The sequence below is a fragment of the Juglans microcarpa x Juglans regia genome, chromosome 3S (assembly GCF_004785595.1).
Source record: "Juglans microcarpa x Juglans regia isolate MS1-56 chromosome 3S, Jm3101_v1.0, whole genome shotgun sequence".
NCBI classification, from domain to species: Eukaryota; Viridiplantae; Streptophyta; class Magnoliopsida; order Fagales; family Juglandaceae; genus Juglans; species Juglans microcarpa x Juglans regia.
Genome location: NC_054599.1, coordinates 5,426,299 through 5,448,799, shown reverse-complemented (window position 1 = coordinate 5,448,799; position 22,501 = coordinate 5,426,299). Strand labels below are relative to the sequence as shown.

Below are 22,501 nucleotides of genomic sequence, written 5' to 3'. Positions count from 1 at the left end.
ACGAACACAATGTGTGAAATGTTGTCCTTGGCCACCAACGTGCACAGCGAGCTAATGTGAGCTCCATGCCGGCGATGCCGCTTGGATCGTTGGTGTCTTTTGCCCATCTTGAGGTTGTCCCCGACCACCATGGCCGGCGAGGAGAGAGGGCACGGGGAGAGGGCAGGGGGGAGGGGAGAAAGAAAAAAGAAAAAGAAAATAGGTGAAGACGTGACACACTAGTAGTATGCCACATCAGTGTGTGAGATCTCTTTGTAGGATTCATTTATGTCTATAGTGTTTTCCAAAAACTAAAGGGCAAAGTTAGGACTATTTATACACTGTTTTCAAATTTCACATGAAAAATATATAAATAAAAAATATTTATATATTAATGTGATTTAATGTAATACATCAAATTTACTTTATAATAAAATTATTTTACACTTTAATAGATCAAATTAAGTTGTAATAGGGTATAATTGTTATTTGTATAAAACTTTTATGTATACGAGGGATGTTTGGAAACAATTTTCATCTCATTCTATCTTATCTCATATCATCCCAACCCATTTTCTTTCTAAACATCATTCAAACGCAAACACTTTCAGACGGTTTCGTTTGGTTACACAAATGAGATGCAGGGCTGACTCAATAGATTTTTATGCCTAAGGCGAAAAGTTAAAATGTGAGCTTTTTCTTGTATCAAAGTATATTTTTATTTAAAAAGTATACTTCTTGTTTGTTGAGATGCACAATTGCTAATAAAATTTTTATGTTTAAGTTCTTCTAATATCTCATTCTCAATTGATAATATGACTACAATATTCTTACTATGCTTATGAATATTCTAGAATAAAATAAATATTAACATAAAACAATAGAACTTGATTTAGCAAAGAGGGCTGCTAGTGTGCCACGTCTTTTTTTTTTTTTCTCTCTCTCTCTTTCTCTCTTTCTCTCCCTCTCCCTGTGCCTCCCCTCCTCCCCCTTTCCCTCCTCGTCGGCATTGTCTGCCCTCTCGAGGTGGTTTTCGACCACCACAGGCGGCCAAAGAACATGTCATCAGCTTAGATCTCGCCACCCCAGCCACCTAGCGGCGTGCGGTCATCACACACATAGTGTGCGAAATGTGATCCCACTCGCCGTGCTCCACGCAGGTGGTGTCACTTGGACCGTCGGTGTCTTCTACCCATCCTGGAGGTGGTCCGCCGACCACCATGGCCGACATGGAGAGAGGACACAGGAAGAGGGCAGGTGTGGCGGCACAGGGGGTGGGGAGAAAGAAATAGAAAAAGAAATGAAGGAGACGTGGCACAAGTGTCACATCATTGTGTGGGATTTATGTGTGGGGTTCAGTTGTGTTTATAGTATTTTTAGTTAGGAAATGGGCTTCACTTTTATATAACAGATGAGCACCACTTTTATATAAAATTGTTAATCTGCACAATAAAATAAAATATATTAATATTAATATTCAAAATCAAGAAATAAATTATACATTATAGAAGTTGAAAATAAAAACAAAATTTGAAAAAAAAAAAGTCAAGGAATACGTGGCATCGACCATGGGAATTCAATTGTGAAACCTTTGGTCGTCGTGGTTAATTGAAGTCTAGAAGAAGTAGAACAAAAAAAAAAAAAAAAGACAAGTCAGGTGATTGTTTTATTGCCACAAAATTTTACTCTATATATAACACAGATTTTTGAGCTTTACCTTTGCCTTAGTCGACCACAGCACAACAGAGATGCCGCTCAACTTCTGCAAGTGCGATGCAGCGATGGGAGAGGCTGCTAGTGCCAAATACGAGCAAGATAGATGCAAGAGAGTTTAGCTACCGTTTGGATAGTGAGTTGAGATGAGATAGTTTTAGATAAATTGAATAAAATATTATTAGAATATTATTTTTTAATATTATTATTATTTTGAGATTTTAAAAAAATTAAATTATTTATTCTATTTTATGTGAAATTTTAGAAAAGTTGTAATGATGAGATAAGATGAGTTGAGACACTTCTCAATCCAAATGGGGCAGAGATTAGAGATTGTAGATTGGAAGTCTAGAGTATAAAAGAGATGAAATAAAATTTGGAAATTTCAGGTATAAAAAGAGAGTTATTGAGATGTTCTGAATTTTTTTTTGGCAGATAGATTGCAATTTCTTTTTTGAGATTTTGTTGTGACTTTTGATTTTTCTAAGTGAAGTTGCAGAGTATATATTAAGCCTGCTAACCTCTTCTTCTTTTTTCTTCTTTTTTTTTATTTTTTTATTTTTTTATTTTTTACTGTGGACTTGAGAATTGATTTTTTTTTTCAAATTTCAAGGTTAAGATCGATTAGTTTAGATAATTTTTTTTTTATTTTTTTAATAACTAACTTTTAGTATTTTTTAGGTCTTCTTTCGTTATGATAATTTAAATTTAAATAAAATATTGTTCAAATAAATTTTTTTAATATTATTTTTATTATAAAATCTAAAAAAATTGAATTATTTATTATATTTTATTTAAAATTTTGAAAAAATTGTAATGATTATATAGGATTAGGATTGTAAATAAACCATTCTGTTCGATAGAGAGCTCAGTATTCATCCAGTTAAACTTGAATCGAACTTGTCTTGTAAAAAAAAAAAAAAATTGGCCATGAATGCAGATACTCGCTCAATTAGTAAATAACATATACCTGACTAAATTCGACTCGACTAAGGTTCATTAAGGCCCGCTCGTTTATGTCCAAGTCGACTTGTTCGTTTGACTCGATTAAAACTTATTTATATATTGATATATACATTTTTTTAACAATAGACGAGCTCACCTATCCACGAGCGACCCCCTCCCATTTTATTAAAAACCCTCATTTATAGCAGAGGAATACCGTAGAAACAGCCAAACTACATGGGATTTACAAATAAACAATGAATCAAAACTATCCTAAGCCTCAACACCAACAAAACAAAACCAGCACCTCTACGAAAATAGTACCCGAAGAAACTACCCAAAAACAACAGCACTGCTAACCGAAAAAATCCCTTATTTCACCCTCAGGTAAGCTATTCCCACTTTGTCCAGTCTATACAAACCTCTTAATTCCTTGGGAAGCTGTCCATCCATTCGGAACACCTTATTCTCCCCCATAGCACCTTTTTTTGCCAAGTAATCTGCAATATTATTAGCTTCTCTAAAACAATGATGAAGAGTGAAATCAAACTCCTCTAAAAGAATAAAAAAATTTTCCAAAAAATCCCAAAGATACCAAACTTACACCTTTTAGACAAAACCCAATTTACAAATACCAAGGAATCACATTCAATATCTACCACTAAACACTCCATCTGTTGGCATAAAATAAAACCCTCTAATACCGCTCTCAATTCAGTTTCATTATTGGAACAATAACCAAAAGATTTAGAGAAAGCAAACACAATCTTTCTTGTACTATCTCTTAAAACACCCCTACCAGCACTACTTGGGTTTCCCAAACTACTTCCAACTAAATTTAATTTAAATCTACCTGGACTAGGCTTAGCCCAACGTACAACTCAAATGTTAAAACGACTTTTTTCCACAATCCGAATGTCCAAACGATTCAGTATAGCTACATCTAAATTAGACAGACGATTAACCTTATAAACCTTCTTAGCCACTACATGAACCCAATATTTAATTGAACCCCAAACCACACCCAAACTCTCAAATTTTCCTTCCATCCGGGCTACACACTGCCTCCTTCACAACCTCCAAACCACAATAATAGGAATAATGCCAATAATAATACCAAACTATGACTTTCACGATGCTCTATTGAACCACGTTTGAATTCTTTCACACCATCTTTGCTAGGGCATAAACGGAATGGACATTTCAGTCAAGACTTTTCACCACAAACCTCTTGCAAACTGACCACTACCCAGCACATGCTCTAAGTCTTCTACCATGCCCCTGTCACAATAGTTACAGCAAGACACTAAAGGAATGCCAATTTTTTGTACCTGAGCATCAACACTTAAGCAGCCAAAAATGCCTTCCACATGCATAGAGACATCTTCTTTGGGAGCAACTTATTCCATACCCATGTAGCCCACTCAAAACCAGGCATTCTAATTCGAAGAAGATCCCAGGCCAACTTTGTTGAGAAGACTCTATTTCTATCCGGCAACCATATCAACAAATCATTATTTTCCTTCAAAGACCCCACAATTGCCATCACATTTGTTGCCAACTGATGACCTAGCATGTCTTGCAACCTGTCCACAACCCAGGCATCTTTAATGACCAGATCTCTTATTCTTACTTCTGGACTTGCAACCTAATCAACTAGGCACCATGTAAAGGACCTCCCTCCAAGAATTTATCATACTAAAGCGAAAGATCACCCTCCTTCACCTTCCATATAGAATTTTTCAAGAGATAATGAATCCCCTCAACTACTTTCTTCCAGAACAAGGACCCCAACCCACCCCCCGAGCACAAACTCAAATGTTTATTCTTTGCATATTTGGCCCAAAAAAACCTTACCCATAGGGTCTCCTGTGTCAAAACCTGCCACCCAAATTTAAGAAATAACGAGCGCAACACTTCCCCCAATTTTCTAACCTTAATAACCCCTCCTCCACCAGGACACACAATTTATTCCACGCTCTCCATCTTCTCTTCCCTTTTCCCTCCTTTTCTCCCCAGAAAAAAACTAAAAACAGACCCTGTAACTTCTTAATCACTAACTTCTGCATTGGAAGAACTGATAAAAGATGTACTGGCATGCTAGAGAGAACATGCCTCAAAAGGATCAGCCTCCCCCTTGTGTCAATAGACGATTTTTCCATCCTGCCAATTTATTTTCCACTTTCTCCACTAACGGATCAAAGTGTCTGACTTTAAGCCTTCCATCAACAATCGGAGCCCCGAGATAATAAAACGGAAATTGGCCTTGAGAAAAACCAGTCTCCCTTAGAATTTCTCTAGAACGATGAGTAGACAACCTCTTAGAAAAATAAATGGTTGATTTATCAAAATTTACCTTTTGCCCTGTCCACACTTCATATTGCTTCAAAATTTCCATCAAGCATGTTATTTTTTCCTTTAGAAGCATTTGCAAACAAAATAATATCATCGGCATAAAGAAGATGCGAAACAATGGGAGCATTAACTGGATGAGAGAACAACTTAATAATTTTTTCAGCCACCTTTAATTTTATCATCTTAGAAATGACCTCCTCCATAATTATAAATAAATACGGGGAGAGCGGATCCTCTTGTCTAAGCCCCCTCTTTGACTTGAAAAAGCCTTTAAATGTGTCATTCATCATAATAGAAAACCATGGCGTCATCACACAATTCATTATCAAGGCACAAAAAGTCTCCGAAATACCAAAGCCACGCAAAACATGCAACAAGAACCTCCAATTCACCCTATCATATGCCTTATTCATATCAATTTTCATCAAAACATTTCCACCCTGGGATCTCTGATGTAATAATTTAATCATTTCTTGAGTGAGAGAAATATTTTGAAAGATACTCCTACCTTTCACAAAAGCTCCTTGTTCTGGGGAAATCAACCCTTCAATAACCATTGACATCCTATTCACAATCAACTTAGTAAAGATCAACTTAGTAAAGACCTTGTAAATCACATTACAAAGGCTTATGAGTTTAAATTTATCAAAACTTGTGGGATCCTTCACCTTGGGAATTAAAACAATGAAAGAAGAAGTGTGAAATCTAGGTAGCTCCATAACTTGAAAAAACTCATTTACTTCACTGACCACATCCTCTCGAACCAACTCCAAGCAAGATAAATAAAAAAGAGACCTAAACCCATCTGGACTCAGGCTAGAATCCATAGGAATTGAAAGCAAGGCCTGATGAATTTCCTGATCTGTAGGTTCAAACCGCATCCACCTTTCATCATTTTCTCCCACCACTGGCTGAATCAAATTAGTTAAACTCAGCAACTCCAATTGATCATCTTGTGACAAGAAGTTCTCAAAATATCTCGCAGCTTCTTCATGAATTAACTCCGGTAAATCAAGAGTACCATCCTAAAGCTGCATTTTTGTCATTGTAGAACCTCCTCTTCTTTGCGCAATCACCGCATGAAAATATTTAGAATTTTGATCTCCTTCAGCCCCCCATCTTTGTCTTACCTGTTGCAATAATGTGGTGTCTTCTCTTTGTATCCACCTATCCAACTGAGCTTTAGTTTCAAGAAATTTTGACTCAATCTTCATCGAGCACTGACTTTGCGTCTCGGACTCCAACACCTCCACTCTTTCCTCTAGTGCTTGAATTCTTCCTCTCACATGACCAAACACTTCACTATTCCACGAACGCATGTGTACTTTTAATCTCTTTAATTTTTCAGCCAAGATACATAAGCCACCCCCTACCAATAGGTTCCTTCCAAGATCTCTCAACAACATTCATCAACTCCCCTTGCGAAGTCTACATGTTTTGAAATCTAAATGGCGCCGGATCATATCTATTAATTTCGACCACAAACTACACCAATAAAGGATCATGATCAGATGTTCGTCTACCAAGAAACCGAGCCCAACATCCCCAAACTTGACCACAAACTCATTATTAATAAGAAGCCGGTCCAGCTTTGCCCAACTTCTCGCCATTCCTTGCTGCCCATTACACCATGATAATTGCTTCCCTTCAATCTTCCAATCAATCAAACCACAAGACTGAATACATGAATTAAATTCATACATTGAGCTCCTCGATCTAGGATGACCACTAGCTCTCTCATTATTAGAACATATAATGTTAAAATCACCAATAACAACCCATGGAACACCAGAGCATGAAAAGCTACAAAAATAATCCCAAAGCTATCTGCTTTCCACCATAAAACACTTAGCATACACAAATGTTGCTAACAAAAGACTCCCATTTGTCGAGAATAAACCAGAAAAGGACTGATTAGTAATACTAACCAAATCCATATTTAATTCATCCCTCCAACATAACCAAAATTTCCCCCCTCATCAATGTTTGACCTAAATTTACTAAAGCCAAGCCTCAATGCCCACCTTTGAATTTTATCAACTGCTAAAAAAGGTTCTAAAATCACAAGAATAGAAATTTTATACTTAAGAACCATCTTCCATAACCATCTTCTAGAAGTGCCCAAACCTCGGATGTTCCACACCAACATATTATCAATCATAAGTTTAATTTTTTTGGTTGAGCCTTACCGCCTAGACTTCCTAATAGCCACATCATTCATACCTTTGGTCCTTGAGTCCCCATGCCTAGCTCCAGGATCTAAGGAATAATCCTTCGCACAATCTACCTCCGTGTAATTGTCATCTTCATAAAGTACTTCGAATCTATTGTTACACAACCCATCTCCATCCCCCTTCTCAACATCGTCCTTGTCCGCATTGCATGACTCAACTCTGTTAAGCACTGCCCTTGCATCCTGAACCACTTCGATAGGCACATCAATCTCCTCAACTCTGATAGACACTACATTCTCCTCAGCTACATTGTCCTTACTTGCATTATCTTCACCCATCGGCAATCTCTCTTCCACACCATGCTCTTTCAACATATTTTCAAACCCACCTACACTAAATCCAGAATCAATAATCAAAGTAGGATTCCTTTCCACTACAATCTGGTTGCCTATATCAATAACAACATCTACCGCCTGTTCATCCTCTTTATTCATATGATCATCAACATCCACATTCTCAATCTCCCCCCTCTTCTAAGCCAATCTGTTTATGCCCCACTTCTTTCCATACCTTACCATCAACTTTCTTCCCTCCCGCAGTCATCCCCTTCTTATTCTCTGCTTTGGTTTTAGGTCTAACACCCGCTCTGCATACCACCTCTGTATGTCCCTGCCGAAACATTTTTTGCAATAAAACCCTCTTTTCTCATATACTGCTCCCTACCAAATCTGGATTTTTTGGCCAACAACAATAGGAAAGCCCTCAACCGACTCATCCTGTAAATCCACTTCTATGCATATTCTCGCCCCTGTCGCTCTAGTACGATACATAGTTGCATTATCCATCCCTAGAAATTGCCCAAATCTTGTCGTAAGACTCTGAAGACAGTCCAACCGGTATAAGTGTAGCGGCAACCCAGGGAGAAAAATCCATTGCGGCGCAATGGAAAGCTCTTTGTTAACATCAAACTCCACCGTCCAGTTAAACAGACAAAATTGACAACCCACCACAACTCTCACTTCTCTCGCCCAAGCATGAATATAATCTTTCTCATTAGCCAAATGCAATAATACATGATAATTATCCATAAAACTCACTATTGGCACCTCACTATAACCCCACGTTTTAATAATCTTCATTCGCAGCACATCAATGGAGGGCCTCGTCGATGTAGATTTTAGAATCAGAGCAAATTTCATATCCTTCGCAGCCCGCTCCATCTCAACATCGGAAAACACAAAACCTAATTCCCCATTTATCTTCTCAGGCTTCCTCAAAGGCACAAGGAATTTCGGTTGTGACAAAGGCCTCTGGAGCGCCTGTGCAAACGTCACACCCTGTTTCATCTCCCTAGCGACATCAGACCCACCCACATGAATCTCAGAACCCATCTTGTCGGCAACAGAGACCACCAGGGGCCATAGGCACACAAAACTTCTCGCACACCCCCACGATCATAACCCTAGTAGAGAACATAAAATCGCCTTGCCACGTCAGTTATAATATGTAACCTAATTACTTATCCCTATATATTGATAACTATATTTTATAATATATGCAATAATTAGTCAATAAAATTTAATAATTTAATATATCAGTATATGAGAACCATATATGAAATAGATATATGCTATCTTATTATGTATATGTATTAAAATTTAATAATTTCATGTATATGCTATCTTTTAAATCTTGTCGCAAGTCAAAAATCGACTCGGCTAGACTCGATTACAACTATATATGAGATGAGATGAGATGAAATAAAAATATTTGTATAAACAAACCAGTCCTAATTATTACAACATTTTCAAACTAATCATTATAACTTTCCAAAACAAAAATTATATTATAATAATATTTTAACTTTATAATATTTTTTATTCAACTTTTTCTTTCTTTTTTTTTAAAATTTAATAAATTCTTAACTCAAACTATCTCGTTATATTCATAAACTACCTTACTATTATTTATAAAATGCACTTATCACGTCGTTTGGTCTCATCCCGTCTCGTTCGAAGCATCCCCAGGTGTTTTTAACTTTTTAATCCTTTTATTCTTCCGTCCACTATTCTCGCGTTTTAGGCATTTCCGTCAAAGAAAAAGCTGTTAATCTGTTTTTGTCGATATTTTTATTTTATTTTTTTCCCTCCAAGAAACTCCTTTGTTTTTTTTTTTTTGAGGGCTTGAAAAAAACAAAAGAATTTAAAATGAAAACTGAAATATTTCTGAATATAAAGAATTTGAAAAGAAAGCCGAAGTAGCAAAAGAAAAAGACAGTATCTCATAGGAGTTGTGGCACTCAAAGCTCCACTCGTCTCTCTTTCCCCATCAAAATTCCACCACAAAAAAGCCCAAATTCCTCCTGATTTTTCTTTCCAAATTTATTCAAATTAATTTCGATTGATTTCCGAAGGGTATTTATATCTTCAGCTAATTCAAGCTAAGTGCTTTCTCACTTCTCAAATGAAATTGATTGACAAATCTTCACGTACAAACCCAGCAGATGGAAGGCAATCATAATTCTATCCAAAAGGTATAAAAATTTCCTGGGATTTTTTTTTTTTTTTTGTTATTGTTGTTGTTGTTGCTCGGTTTGGTAGTTAAGAAAAGATAAGACAGAAGAAGAAAGAGAGATTTCGGTCGCCGAATAATAGTATGTGTGTTTGTATATGCGTGTCTCATTTCTACAGCTTTCTGAGTAACCAACCAAAGGACTTTTGTTTCAATGTCTTCTGTCCATTACCGAGTTTGGTTTATTACAGTTTCGGTATAGATGTGGAATGGATGAAATTTGTAGACATTCGATAGGATTTAGTTGGGTTAGTTGATGCACAATGGTGTTGATTAGTAATGGGCAAAAAAAGTAAGACTTAATTTGCAGTTTAAATGACTAGTAACTACTCCGCTCATTAACACTTAGGGCTGGATTCAATAATTTGAAGTAAAAAAAGGAAAACGCTATGGATTCAATAATTGTCGAAAATGTACTGTGCCAGATATGGCTGGATTATCTCAGATAAATAATGTGCAACTCGAATGAATCTGTCCAAATTCCCACTATGCGTTCTTCAAACTCTTTAGGGCATGAGCATATCGAACACTCTGTGAAATTTACTGCAAGGGAGACTGCCTGAAATGGGGAAAAGCTGTAGTTATTTGTTTCTGTGGGTTTTTTTTTTTTTTTTTTTTTAATAGCTGGTAACTAACTGGAAAGTAGAATATACTCCATCTCTGCTTTGATGAATTATCAAGTGGTATTTAACAAGCTATACTGAAGAGCATTTACAAACGGGCTGATGGAACTAGACTGAGATGGCCCGCCTTACTTCAATTACCAGCTTGATTGTTTTTCTTCCTGAGGTACTTTCGATCAAGGACGTCATTTTTATAGATGTTCTACCTTACAAGTTTTCTCCCCAAGGGTGAAGGGTGACATACTTTGTCCTTTTGGAAAAGCATTAAAGCAGGTTGGAGTGGTTTAGCCTTTTAAATTATGTGGTCAAGGATAGAGCAAGTAGCATTCTTGGTGTAGTAGTAAGATGCTTGGGGATGCTTGGGGAATGAGATGCTCAGGGAATGAGACAGAAGACATTGAAACAAAAGTCCTTTGCGGGATGCTTGGGAAATAAAATGAGATGGGATGAGAATTTTGTGAATAGTAGTGGTAAGGTGGGTTGAGAATAGTTGTGAGATAGTTTGAGTTAGGTATTTATTGGGTTTTGGGAAATGAGAGAGAAAAAGGTTAATAAAAAATATTATATAGTAAAAATATTATTAGAATATAATTTTTAAATATAATTTTTGTTTTGAGATTTGAAATAGTTGAATTGTTTTTATTTTTTGTTTGGAAGTTTCGGAAAATTGTAATGATTAGTTTGAAAAAGTGTTTGTGTTTGAATGATGTTTGGGAAGGAAATGAGGTAGGATGAGATGAGATGGAAATTGTTTCCAAACATCTCCTAAATCCTGAGCTCAATGGAGCTAATTATCATTGAACATTCAGCAATTGATGTTTTCTTAACTGAATTCTCTTTGAATTTTACTCAACATGACTCTTGAGTTCAGTTGTGCACTTCATTTTCCTCAAGAAATGTATACAACTTCACATGACTTGTTTGTGACACAACTTCACATTAGTTGTTTCCCAGAGTTTTGGTTCGTAGAACTAACCCCAAGCACTAGAAGTAGTATGTGTGTGTGTGTGTATAATATATATATATATATATGTATATTTGATGTAGGTCTTTATTTATTTGAAGGACTACTACAAAGTTTTGGAGGTTGATTATGATGCAACTGAGGAAAATATCAGAGTAAATTACCTAAGGCTTGCACTGGTTAGTGATCTCTCTTCTGATAGCTCCTTGAATGGTGTTTTTTCCATTGCTTCATTGTCAAAAGTTCTTGTCATTAAATTCAATGGGACATTGACCGAGAAATCTACATGATTCTGTGGACCATATAGAAATGGCATCCTGATAAGCACAAGGGTGACAGTGCTGCTACTGTAAAGTTCCAAGAGATCAATGCGGCTTACAAAGGTAATAATCTAATCACTTGGGTGATATTTGGATGTAAAAACTTGGGAAGTTTTTGATGAATTGTGAAGAAATGAAGTAGATGAGAGTTTTATAGTTTTTTTATGAAAGTTGTGGGTCTCACCTTAAAAATATGTTTAAATAATGAATTTATGAGAAATATTTTTTAAATAATTATTATTAAGTTCAAAATAATTCATTTAAAAAAACTGAATGGGTGGCTGTTGTGTGGTCGCCACCCCATTCAGTTTTTTTTTTTTTTTTTAAGTTAATTGTTTTTTTAATATATTTTAATTGTAGAAATGAAAATATGTTGAGACAAGAAGTTTGTATGTCTGGGAAGGAGTTGGGAAAAAACTTTTACTGTAGAGTGAAAATCACTCTATTGTAGATTAACAAAAATCTGCTGCCAAACATGTACTTAGGCATACAAGTCCAAGGGTCTGCATTTCCATTTCTAGTTGCATATGATTTTATTATGCTTTTTTCTTTAAAAAAGCTAAGGTAATGACCCACTCGTAGCATTTTCAACCTTTAGATATCAGCTTGATCTTGCATCTTTACTATCTTCAAGAGTTTGACAAGTATTTGAGGAATCCAGACTAAGGTTCCTTGACTAGTATTCTTTCAGAGTTCAAGATCTTTGATTAGGATGTTGAGTTGTCCAACATCTCATTGTCTACAATAAAAGTTTAATATCCATAGATTTGCTTTCAGCATCATGGATGTATTTCTACATGTTACAAAAAGACAAAAGAAAAAAAAAAAGCAAATAGGAATTTTTTTCCTTTATAATCATCACTTTTTTTGCTGGTGGAAGGCAGCATTACATGTTTTTTATAACTTCCTTGGTTTTTATATCATGCAATTATATTATTCTACAGGTTATATAAAGTGGCCTCCATTAATTTCTTTTGCAGTTTTGAGTGATCCTGCTAAACGACTTGACTATGATCTAACTGGAATCTATGAGATTGATAAGTATACTTTGCGGGTAAGAAAATGGGAAAAAGATACACACACACACAGATATATATATATATATATGTATATATATATATATATTCGCACCTCAAAATGTCAACTTATACATGGTTAGGTTATTTCTAAGCATCTTGGTAATAATCACTGATATTGCATTGTGACTATTTGGAATATTCTACCCTTCTGATGCAGGAATATCTTGCCAGATTTAAAGGAATGATACTTACCTGCAATGGGCTTGGTATTAGTCATTTGCCAATATGGTAAACCTTAATTAATATGAATAGTGTTGCCAAATGTGCTGTGAATTATAGGATAAATAACTTTATGAAAGCTTGCATGCATGTTTGTTAATCTGCTTGTGTGTGTGTTTGTGTGATGTTGAGTATCTGAATATTATTGTGTAAAGTTCTTTCAATTGTAAAGAATTAAGATATTAGCTCTGAAGAAGAATGTAGAAATACATGTTTCACATATTTTTTAATAAAAATAATTGCATTACAATGTTGAAAATGCAAATCACAGCTTACTTATGTTTCGTTTCTCCATAGAACTGAAGGTCTCAGAATGAAAGCCAGAACTGAAGGTCACAGAATGCAAGCCTATTGAGCTGATACTTTTTAAGTTAGCCTGTGACTTCATTCTTTAGGCAAGAATTTTTCTGCCATATATACTCTAAAGGCAATACTTATATATCCTAACCTCTATTTTTTTTAGTATACCATTAACTGACTCTATTTTTGTTTTCTAAATTTCATCCATGTTCTGGTCCATTTAGGAAGGCAATCACATTGTTGATTGGTGATTAACCACTAATTATACCTTTCTTTGCCTTTTGGCTAAAGTTGAGTGCCAATGACATTGAAGCATAGCGGAAAAGGACTTTAGGAAATTCTGGGTGAAGTTTTGTTAGTCGGGCTCGTAGACATGGATTGTTCCTCCGCAATCTGAGACGTGTTCTAAATCTAAATCTTAGACCTCCCTAAAGCAATTTTTTAGCTTTTGCTCCCCTATCATTTTCCAAAGAAGTGAAGCTCTCATCATACTTCACTTGAGCAATGGTCCTCTTTCATTCTTCTAGAGCCTTATTGTACAACATCACAAGCATGAAAGAATCACTACCCTATTTTTCTGTTGATTACATTCTTCTGAGCTCTTCTATGCATTTTCAGACCTGGCATCATTTTATTCAGTTTATAATTTCTTCTTTCCAATCTCTCTCCACATGAGGTCATTCCCTTGCATTGTCAGTTGCTTTCCTTCCAAACTTCTCAAGCCTGATTTCCTATACTGAATCATTTCCAGCAAAGTCTATCCAACTGCCATTTTAGAATCATAGATTGATTTATTTTTCAATACTTTTAGATTTGGTACATTTGATTCAGCAGAACTGGCTGGGCAATGTTAATTTAACTAGCTTTTGTAATTTTTATCATTATTGTGGGCTACTTATAATTTCTATATACCAATGCAGGACACAACAACTGACAGAAACCAATGAGTTAAGTGATAAATAAGGTTTGGACTTGCTATACATTTTTTCAAATTTTACATTGTCTTCTAAATTAATTCTTGTGACACACAGGTATAAGTGTCTGATAGTTCTATCCATGTTGTTACAGAGCTGCAATATTAAAGAAAAGCTAAATAGAGTCATCAATATTCACATCGGTTTCTATATGTACTTGAAAATGAATCTGATCCAGTTTGTCATGCTAGATCGTTGTGGATCACAATGAATGGTGTAAATGATTCTCGATTAAAAGGCTGGATCTATTGGATGTGAGATGCGATGGTCATGACTATATGATGCACTGAGAGCTTTCTTTTATCATTGTTAGTTTGTAATTTTAGCGACCTACAATAACCTAACAGCTGGTTGCTCTCATAGTTTCAGAGTAGTTTTTTTCTACAGTTGTCAAGCGAAATCTACTCTAAACGTCGGGCGTCGGGCCTCTAGATTATTAAGAAACGCACCATACATTATTTCTGTTGTTTTGAGTGCTTCAGTAACTTTTATTGTATAGGTCAGTCTTTGAAACTGAGAGCAAAGCATATCATCTTGTCCCCTGAAGTGAAAAATCTTACTTGAAGATGTGTTGCATTTAGGGGATGCTTTGATTGGTTTATGCAAAGTAGGTTCATTTCAATGCATTTGATAGAACATCAAAGAAGCTATGCTTTGAATTCGAATGGCCAGAACTTAGACGGGAGTAAAATGACCATCAGCTGCTTCAAGGTCTTGTTGACAAAAGCACTGAGCTGGTGTCGTGCTCATTTTGGTTTTGACAGATTGGGTGGGAGTGCCATCCTTTGGAGCAGTCTTGAGCAGTGTCAAACTCAACAGAAGTTTGGTTTCATTGGTATGATATTGAACAATAAAAGAGTGGTTTCATAGGCCTGAAAGTTGAAAATGGAAAATGACCGTAAGAAACTAAGAATATGAAGACTGATTAGGTAAGTCCCAAATCCACCCAAAAGGGTAATCAACTTCTATTTTGTGAAGATTTGTAGGTATGTTGTTGTACATTTCTCCTGATGATTTCGAGCATGGTGTTTTTTGCTTACTTTCTTTGTTCTTTTTTTTTGAGAAAATTACATTTTGCACCTTCAAACTAAGGATTTTACACTTTGCACTATAAACTATTATATTAACACATTACACCCACAACCTATAAAAGGCTGATACTATAAACTATTATATTAACACATATGTGTCAGTTTTTGTAGTTGTGTGGTATAAAGTATAAAACCTTTAATATTTGAGGGTGCAAATTGTACTTTTCTCTTCATTTTTTAAATTTTGATACATTATCATTTTATCTTATCTATAAACATAAACAATAGTTAATGGCATAACCCATTAATAATAAATCAGTGACTTCATCTACAGTGTACTGTTCAGTAATTGTAGCTCAAGGTCATATAATATAAACAAAAGTACATATAAATAAGTTTTTTTAGAGTTTTTATTCAGACTCTAAGGTCTAGATTGAGAAAGATATAGACATAAAATAGTTCATATAATATTTATTATTATTTATATGAATTTATTGGAAAATATTAGATGCTCAATAAAAATCATGGGAGGTATTTTATGTATTTATTTCATGACAAAATCAAATGTGAAAATCCTAAATATACACACATGTACACGTTTAAATGCCGCAGGCTGGATCTGGACAGGAAATCTGGTTGCATATTATTACGGATAACTCCGCAAACTATATATATATATATAGCTAAATTAAGTTATTAATATTGTGACACTGATTGATGCCAATAAAGCTAAATATATATATATATATATATATATATATATATATATTATATATCCCTTATATCTTAAAAGCTGCTATAACTAAATGAACAGGAATGAACAGTATCTTTGTTTGACAGTTTCTTCTTTCACTTATATCCCTATGTATAACCTCACAACAATTATATTCCTCACAACAACCTAAGCATAGCCTCACCGTAAATCATCACAAAATCATAGCCACTATTGCCAATCACAAAATCATCGTAAATCATCACAAAATACTACAAAACAGAGCAAGGGAGAGATAGAGGCCCGGCTGGGCGTAAAGGAGCAGGGGAGATGCCGTGAAGGGCTGGTGGTGGCGTCGTGGGCTGTAGGCGGCGGATCTAGGCAGTGCGACGGCAAGAACTTGTGAGATAGAGAAAGGCTTCATGAGAGAGGGAGGTAGATTGGGGAGCTGCATCATGGGAAAGAGGTGGTCGTCGAAGCTTGTGGGAGGAGTTGCTCATGACGGCGCGGTGGAGGGAAATCAAAGGGAGAAGAAGAGAGAGAGCTACGGGCTTCGGCCTGTTGTAGGGAGAGAGAGAGAGAGAGAGAGAGAGAGGTCTGTGGGGAGGAGATTGGCGTCTCGCTAGTGACTGGACTTGGTGGTGACGCGGCAACGACTGTCGGCGGCGCTGGGAGGAGCTGAGGAGAAGAGAGATCGAGAGGGAGAGGGGCGTGCGGCTAGAGGGAGGGAGGATAGAGAAGGAAGAGGGAAAAGTTAGGGTTTGGGGCTTTAAATCCCAATCATTCATATTTAGTCTCCATATTTGATCCAATGGTGGAGGTTCAAATACAGAAAATAAACTCACTTAAAATAGATAATTAAAATATAAAAATCATATCATACATTTAAAATCAACTTTAATTTATAAAATATTAATCTTTCATCGTTAAATAAATGATGAAGTTTTACTAAATATTTTTAAGAAAGTAAAACCATATAAATAATTAGAATTTTTAACATAATTTAAATTTCATAATATTCTTAATTAATCAAAATCATTTAGATAAAATGATTTTCTATAATTATAATATTTTTGGGATTTCTAAAATATAAGAGGTTTACTTTAGTGATGAAAGAATGTGAGAGCAGGAACATGGAGGGTGGATTTACTTCATACGAGCTCGCTACATCTTTTGCATGATTGGAGGTAACATGACATGCATGCATTGATCTCTACTGTCAAATATGTTAGAAGGAATCGGCAACCCGGGGTAAGCTATGTGATTGTAATTGATCTTTTATGTACAGATAATCAACCCAAATGAAATGTTTGGAGATATTGCGGTTGGAACAAACTCTTCTTATTAAAGTAGAGAAAGATGAAAATTCATAGATGTTTGCTTATATTAGGTTTTATGCTCCTATGCATTAGGCTATTTACTAATCAATCGTATGTACTTTTTCAATCTTGATGATTGTGAATTAACAACTAATTCAAAATTATGTGCTGCATGTAAGCAGCATGTAAGGAGTCACACTTTATTTGTTGTTTGGACACATTATTTTCCGGAATTTTATTTTTTATTTCAATTAGGCAAATGTTAAACCACTACTAGTATAATATATATATATATATATATATATATATATATCATTATGGATCAAGATCTTTAAAAATTTTTGCAATGATATATGACTTCAAATTTTTTAAAACCATAAAGAGATTTCACAAAAATAACTCTACAAATTGACGTAACTTTATATGATACGTTAAGAGCCCGTTTGGATTGAGAGAGATGAGATGAGATGGTTTTAGATGAGTTGAATAAAATATTGTTAGAATATTATTTTTTTAATATTGTTATTATTTTGAGATTTGAAAAAATTAAATTGTTTATTATATTTTGTGTGAAAATTTAGAAAAGTTATAATGATAAAATGAGATTACTTCTCAATCCAAACGGGAAATCTACTTTACAAGAAAAATTATTTTACAATCTTACATATCACATCAAGTCACGTCAATTTATAAATTTATTTTTATGAATCTCAAAGTATTTTTTTTTTAATTCCAACAATTGTATTTATTTAGACTCCAAAGATCTTATCCCAACATTATTTAACACTTTCATAAGAGATAATGATGAAAATTAAATTAAAAAAAATGGAAAATTTCTGTTTACCCAATGACTATGAAACCATCGTTATTTTTTCTAATAGGGCTAATTACAGACTCATTGTTTGAGTTTTTGCCGGTTTGTTTATGAATTGTCACTTGGGTTTTTGACATGCACAACATTCATAATCATAGTCGACATTTAACAAATTGCAATTAACAATTTGCGCCATCTTCGTCTAATCTACTAACAGAATACTTTGCCACGCGATAAATATGATGCGTATTAGAACAATGGCAGCGGTATATACAAATGCAAAATCACATATTTTGGAGATTATCTTTGCCATTTAAGAAAAACTTCTACATTGAATTATGTATTTTTGAGCCAAAATAATGTTATCTGTATATATTATTATTTTATTATTATTAATTTATTTTCCTAAAATTAATTTGTTTAATATATTTTGCAATTAAAAACCACTACATAAGATCTATAAATATACACCAATTGTGTTGTCTTATAATTGAACATCAACAAATATATACAGACAATGTTGAATTATTCCTCAACAATTCAAAATCAGTGACAAAATCAACGACAAATTCAGCAACACCATGATTTTAGGAAATTGGCCGTTGTACATTCTTTCCATACTTTATTTGTAAATTTTGAAAAGTTAAGGGACAAATTTGCAAATAGTGCTCAAAGAGTGTAAATTCTGAGAATTTTCTTTGATAAGGAGATTCCTAACCTTTGTATATAGGGAGCTTCGAAGATAGGGAGTGCACAATGGCGGAGCTGTAGAATTTTCTTTGATAATGCTAGTGGTGTTGCTAAGATTCATAATAATGGTTAATTCGAACTATCATGAGGTTAGCTCTGATGATGTATTCATAGCTGGTCTAAAGACCTGTGATGTGATGCAGTAAGTAACTAGTATGAGCACATGGTCTATGGAAAACCGTGAGGTGTCCACCCATTGTAAGAATAAGAATAAGAATGAAAGAAATCTTTTTATGAAAGTAAGTATGTTATGAAGTATGAAACTCTGATGTTATTTTCTTGTGAAAGCAAGCTCATGTCAATCATGTGTACACGTCGTGTTTATTATTATGCATGCTTTGTAAACTGTAGACGGACGAACTAGCCTCAACGAGATCGATTAGTGAGAGGCTAATAGGACCTAATAGAGATATCCTCCAATTTTTTAATGTAATTTTACTTTGGTAGCCATGCTGCATGAGCGACTCAACCTGTAGTTAATAAACTATGTAGTCATCCGTAATTAAGGAGTTCAAACTCCAGCACTATGTCTCCTTTGAGTTAAAGTTATGTTTGGATGGATGATGAACCTATTTCTGTATTAATGTTATGAAAAGTATTTGGGAATTTAGTCTATTCTGGTGCAAGTATTGGTTGATCCAAAAAAAAAAAATTCCACTCCAATTATTGCATATTGCTAGAAACATGTTAAGTGCATTGCATATTATCTATCATGAACCCAAGAGAGATTATGTAACTTTGTGTTGCATGTCTTGATATTTCAGTCTCGTCAAATCCCAAGCAGAGATTGGGGGTATCACACAGTGTTTGGAAAATAATTATAGCTTTGCTTTAGAAGTAGATTTATGGTCTCAAACATTTTGTACTATCTTCCTTCTGAATTTTTTTGTGTAAATATTGACTTTGCTGTACAGGTGTGAATTGGGCTTCGAGTTCTTACCCGCCCTGTGCCCGACCAGTTACCAACGATTTACAGAGCACTTGGTGAGAACTATAACGAAAGGGTTCTGCCTTCAATTATTCATGAAACTTTGGAAGCTGTTGTCGCCCAGTATAATGCCAGCCAGCTTATTACTCAGAGAGAGGTAAACACGAAGACACACTCAAACCTTCTTATATATAGTTAAGAGCATTGGGTTAGGGGAAATGTTTGTCAAGATTTTCTCCTGTGCACGTTTTTGGTTATCTCCCGTTTCACTAAAATAATGATTTCCATTATCCAGTCATATTAAGCAAGACCTATCATTTGATAGGTCCCTACTTATATTTTGTTTTTTTTTCCCTTATTCCTCGAAATTTTCAGTTTATATCAAATAGGAGTGTAAATTTAAACCGAAAAACCGGTATGGATTAGACCGAATCGGACCAGTTGGTCCGGTTTTGAACCTGGGTCCATAATCGGTTCCTATACTATGAAAACCGGCCGAATCCGGTCCAGTTTCGATTCTGTAATTTCTGGAACCGGACCGGTTAGAAAAAATACATATATAAATTAATTTTATATATTATATAAAATATTTATATATAATATATATAATTATATATCATATATGAAATAATTTCATATTATAATTTATAAATTATAATATAAAATGTTAATCTTAAATATGAACCTTTGTAATTTGTTTGATCATATGTTATTAATATAATTATATATAAGATAATGTTATTATAATTTATAAAATAACAATTTAATCTTAAAGATGAAAATTTAAGTGATAATATGCTTTAAACATTATATATATTAAATTATTAATAATATTTTATCATAAGACATAACATTTTATTATATATTTTTTATATTTTAAAAGAATCGGAAAGTTGAACCGGAAACCGGTAAAATCGAAAGTATCGATTTATAAGGGTAATCAAGACAATCGATTTTAAAAAATATAAAATCAATACATATCGATTTCGATCTTAAATTTTATCTAAAAATAAATAAGACCAAACCGATTACATTCTTAATATTAATGATTGTTTTCACGTATTGATGATTGGTCTTTTATTCTTTGTAGGCTGTCAGTAGGAATATTCGGGAAATTTTGACAGCAAGGGCAGCCAATTTCAATATTGCATTGGATGATGCGTCAATTTTCTAGCTTAATATTTGGAAAGGAATTTACAGCTGCAATTGAAGCCAAACATGTGGCTGCACAAGAAGTTAAGGGCTAAATTTATTGTGAAAAAAGCTGAACTATACAAGAAAAATTCCATTATCAGATCACAGTTGCCATAATCTTTATGAGAAATTACTTACATCAGCCGTTGCAGTTACAACATACCGTGTTGAGGAGAGGAAAAATAAAATTATATATAATGTGCAGAGAGTACAACTGATGTATAACAGTGCTCAATCTTCATATTTAGATGCTCTGCCTTGAATTTGGTGTAGGTTTTTGTAAATATTTATTTTCTCTCAACTCTTCGTCATCTGGTGCGGAGAGATCTGTTTAGCGGACTCGTTTGTTTTTATTGATAAAATAAGTTGAATTAAAATTAAAATTAAAAATTAAATAAAATATTTTTTAAATATTTTTTTATTTTAAAATTTAAAAAAGTTAAATTTTTTATTTTATTTTATATAAGAATTTAAAAAATTGTAATGATTAGATTAGATGAAATTAGATTAATTGAGAAGAGTTGTGAAAAGAAAGGCGGCATTATTCTTTGGGCTACCACATTTCTGACATGTACAACATTCATAGTTGACATTTAACAAATTGAAATTAACAACTTGCGTCCATCTTCGTCCAATCTACTACCAGCATACTTTGCCATGCTATAAATATGATGCGTATTAGAACGTCGGTAGTGGAATATGCAAATGTAAAATTACATATTTTAGAGATTATTTTTGCCATTCAAGAAAAATTTTTATATTAGATTATTGCATTTTTTAGCCAAAATAATTATAAAATATTATTATTTTTTATTATAAATTTTTTTCCTTTTTTTTTTTTTTTTTGTATATTTTGCAATTAAAATCCATTACATAAGTTTTATAAATATACACTAATTGTGTTGTCTTATAATTGTACGTCAACAAATATATGGATGGTGAGTAGGGCTATACAAGAAAATGAGAAACCGATGTAAACTGACTCAAACCGGCCATCGGAGCTCAGAACTGGCCAAAACTGGTGGAGAATCGGTCGGCGTGCAGTAGAAAATAGAAAAAATCGATATTGGTCGATTCGGCGTCAGTTTGAACCTAGTTCAAATCACTGAACCAGCCGTTTAAAGAAATTATATTATTTTTTTATATATTTTGTACTCAAAACGACCCCATTCTAACAGTGTAGTTGTATTTTAAACCAAACATCGCCTTTTCGAAATTAGGTCGTCTTCTTCCTCACTTCTTCTTCCCTGATCTCAGTTCTTATCCTCTCTCTCTCTCTCCTCTGCAACATTCTCTCTCTCTACTCTTTCAGTAGAAGCTCACTGATGAACTGACCGTGAATAGCCAGAGAACCACCGATATCGAGACAACCGGTGTTTCTCCTCCCCATCAACTAGTTTCGGTTGATTTTCTCTCCCAAAAATGAAGCATCAGTCGACGTCGGTTTTGTCCAAAAATCATGTCGAAGGAGTCGGTTTTCACCCCTAATGGTGAGTGTGATAAAAGAGAAATAAGTGATAAAATAATGTATGGATGG

General features: G+C 34.3%; 1 protein-coding gene and 1 pseudogene across 7 annotated transcripts; both read left to right on the top strand.

Moving 5' to 3' along the window:
• Window positions 1-9,334: 9,334 nt before the first annotated feature.
• On the top strand, window positions 9,335-17,425 carry LOC121258771 (dnAJ-like protein slr0093). Of its 7 annotated transcripts, XM_041160309.1 has the most exons (8): window positions 9,341-9,699; window positions 11,408-11,503; window positions 11,632-11,707; window positions 12,625-12,698; window positions 12,881-12,951; window positions 14,163-14,206; window positions 17,089-17,132; window positions 17,176-17,425. In XM_041160309.1, exons 1-6 carry the CDS (start codon window positions 9,670-9,672, stop codon window positions 14,203-14,205), a joined length of 390 nt encoding a protein of 129 aa, XP_041016243.1. In that variant the 5' UTR covers window positions 9,341-9,669; the 3' UTR covers window position 14,206; window positions 17,089-17,132; window positions 17,176-17,425. The 7 variants fall into 7 exon arrangements, 6 of the variants coding, with proteins under 6 accessions (XP_041016246.1, XP_041016245.1, XP_041016243.1 ...); XM_041160311.1 differs by lacking the exons at window positions 17,089-17,132; window positions 17,176-17,425 and adding an exon at window positions 14,798-14,944 and having other exon boundaries at window positions 9,340-9,699; XM_041160310.1 differs by lacking the exons at window positions 17,089-17,132; window positions 17,176-17,425 and adding an exon at window positions 14,311-14,474.
• A 2,337-nt stretch (window positions 17,426-19,762) lies between these two features.
• Window positions 19,763-21,081, top strand: LOC121258637 (annotated as a pseudogene).
• The last annotated feature ends 1,420 nt before the right edge of the window (window positions 21,082-22,501 follow it).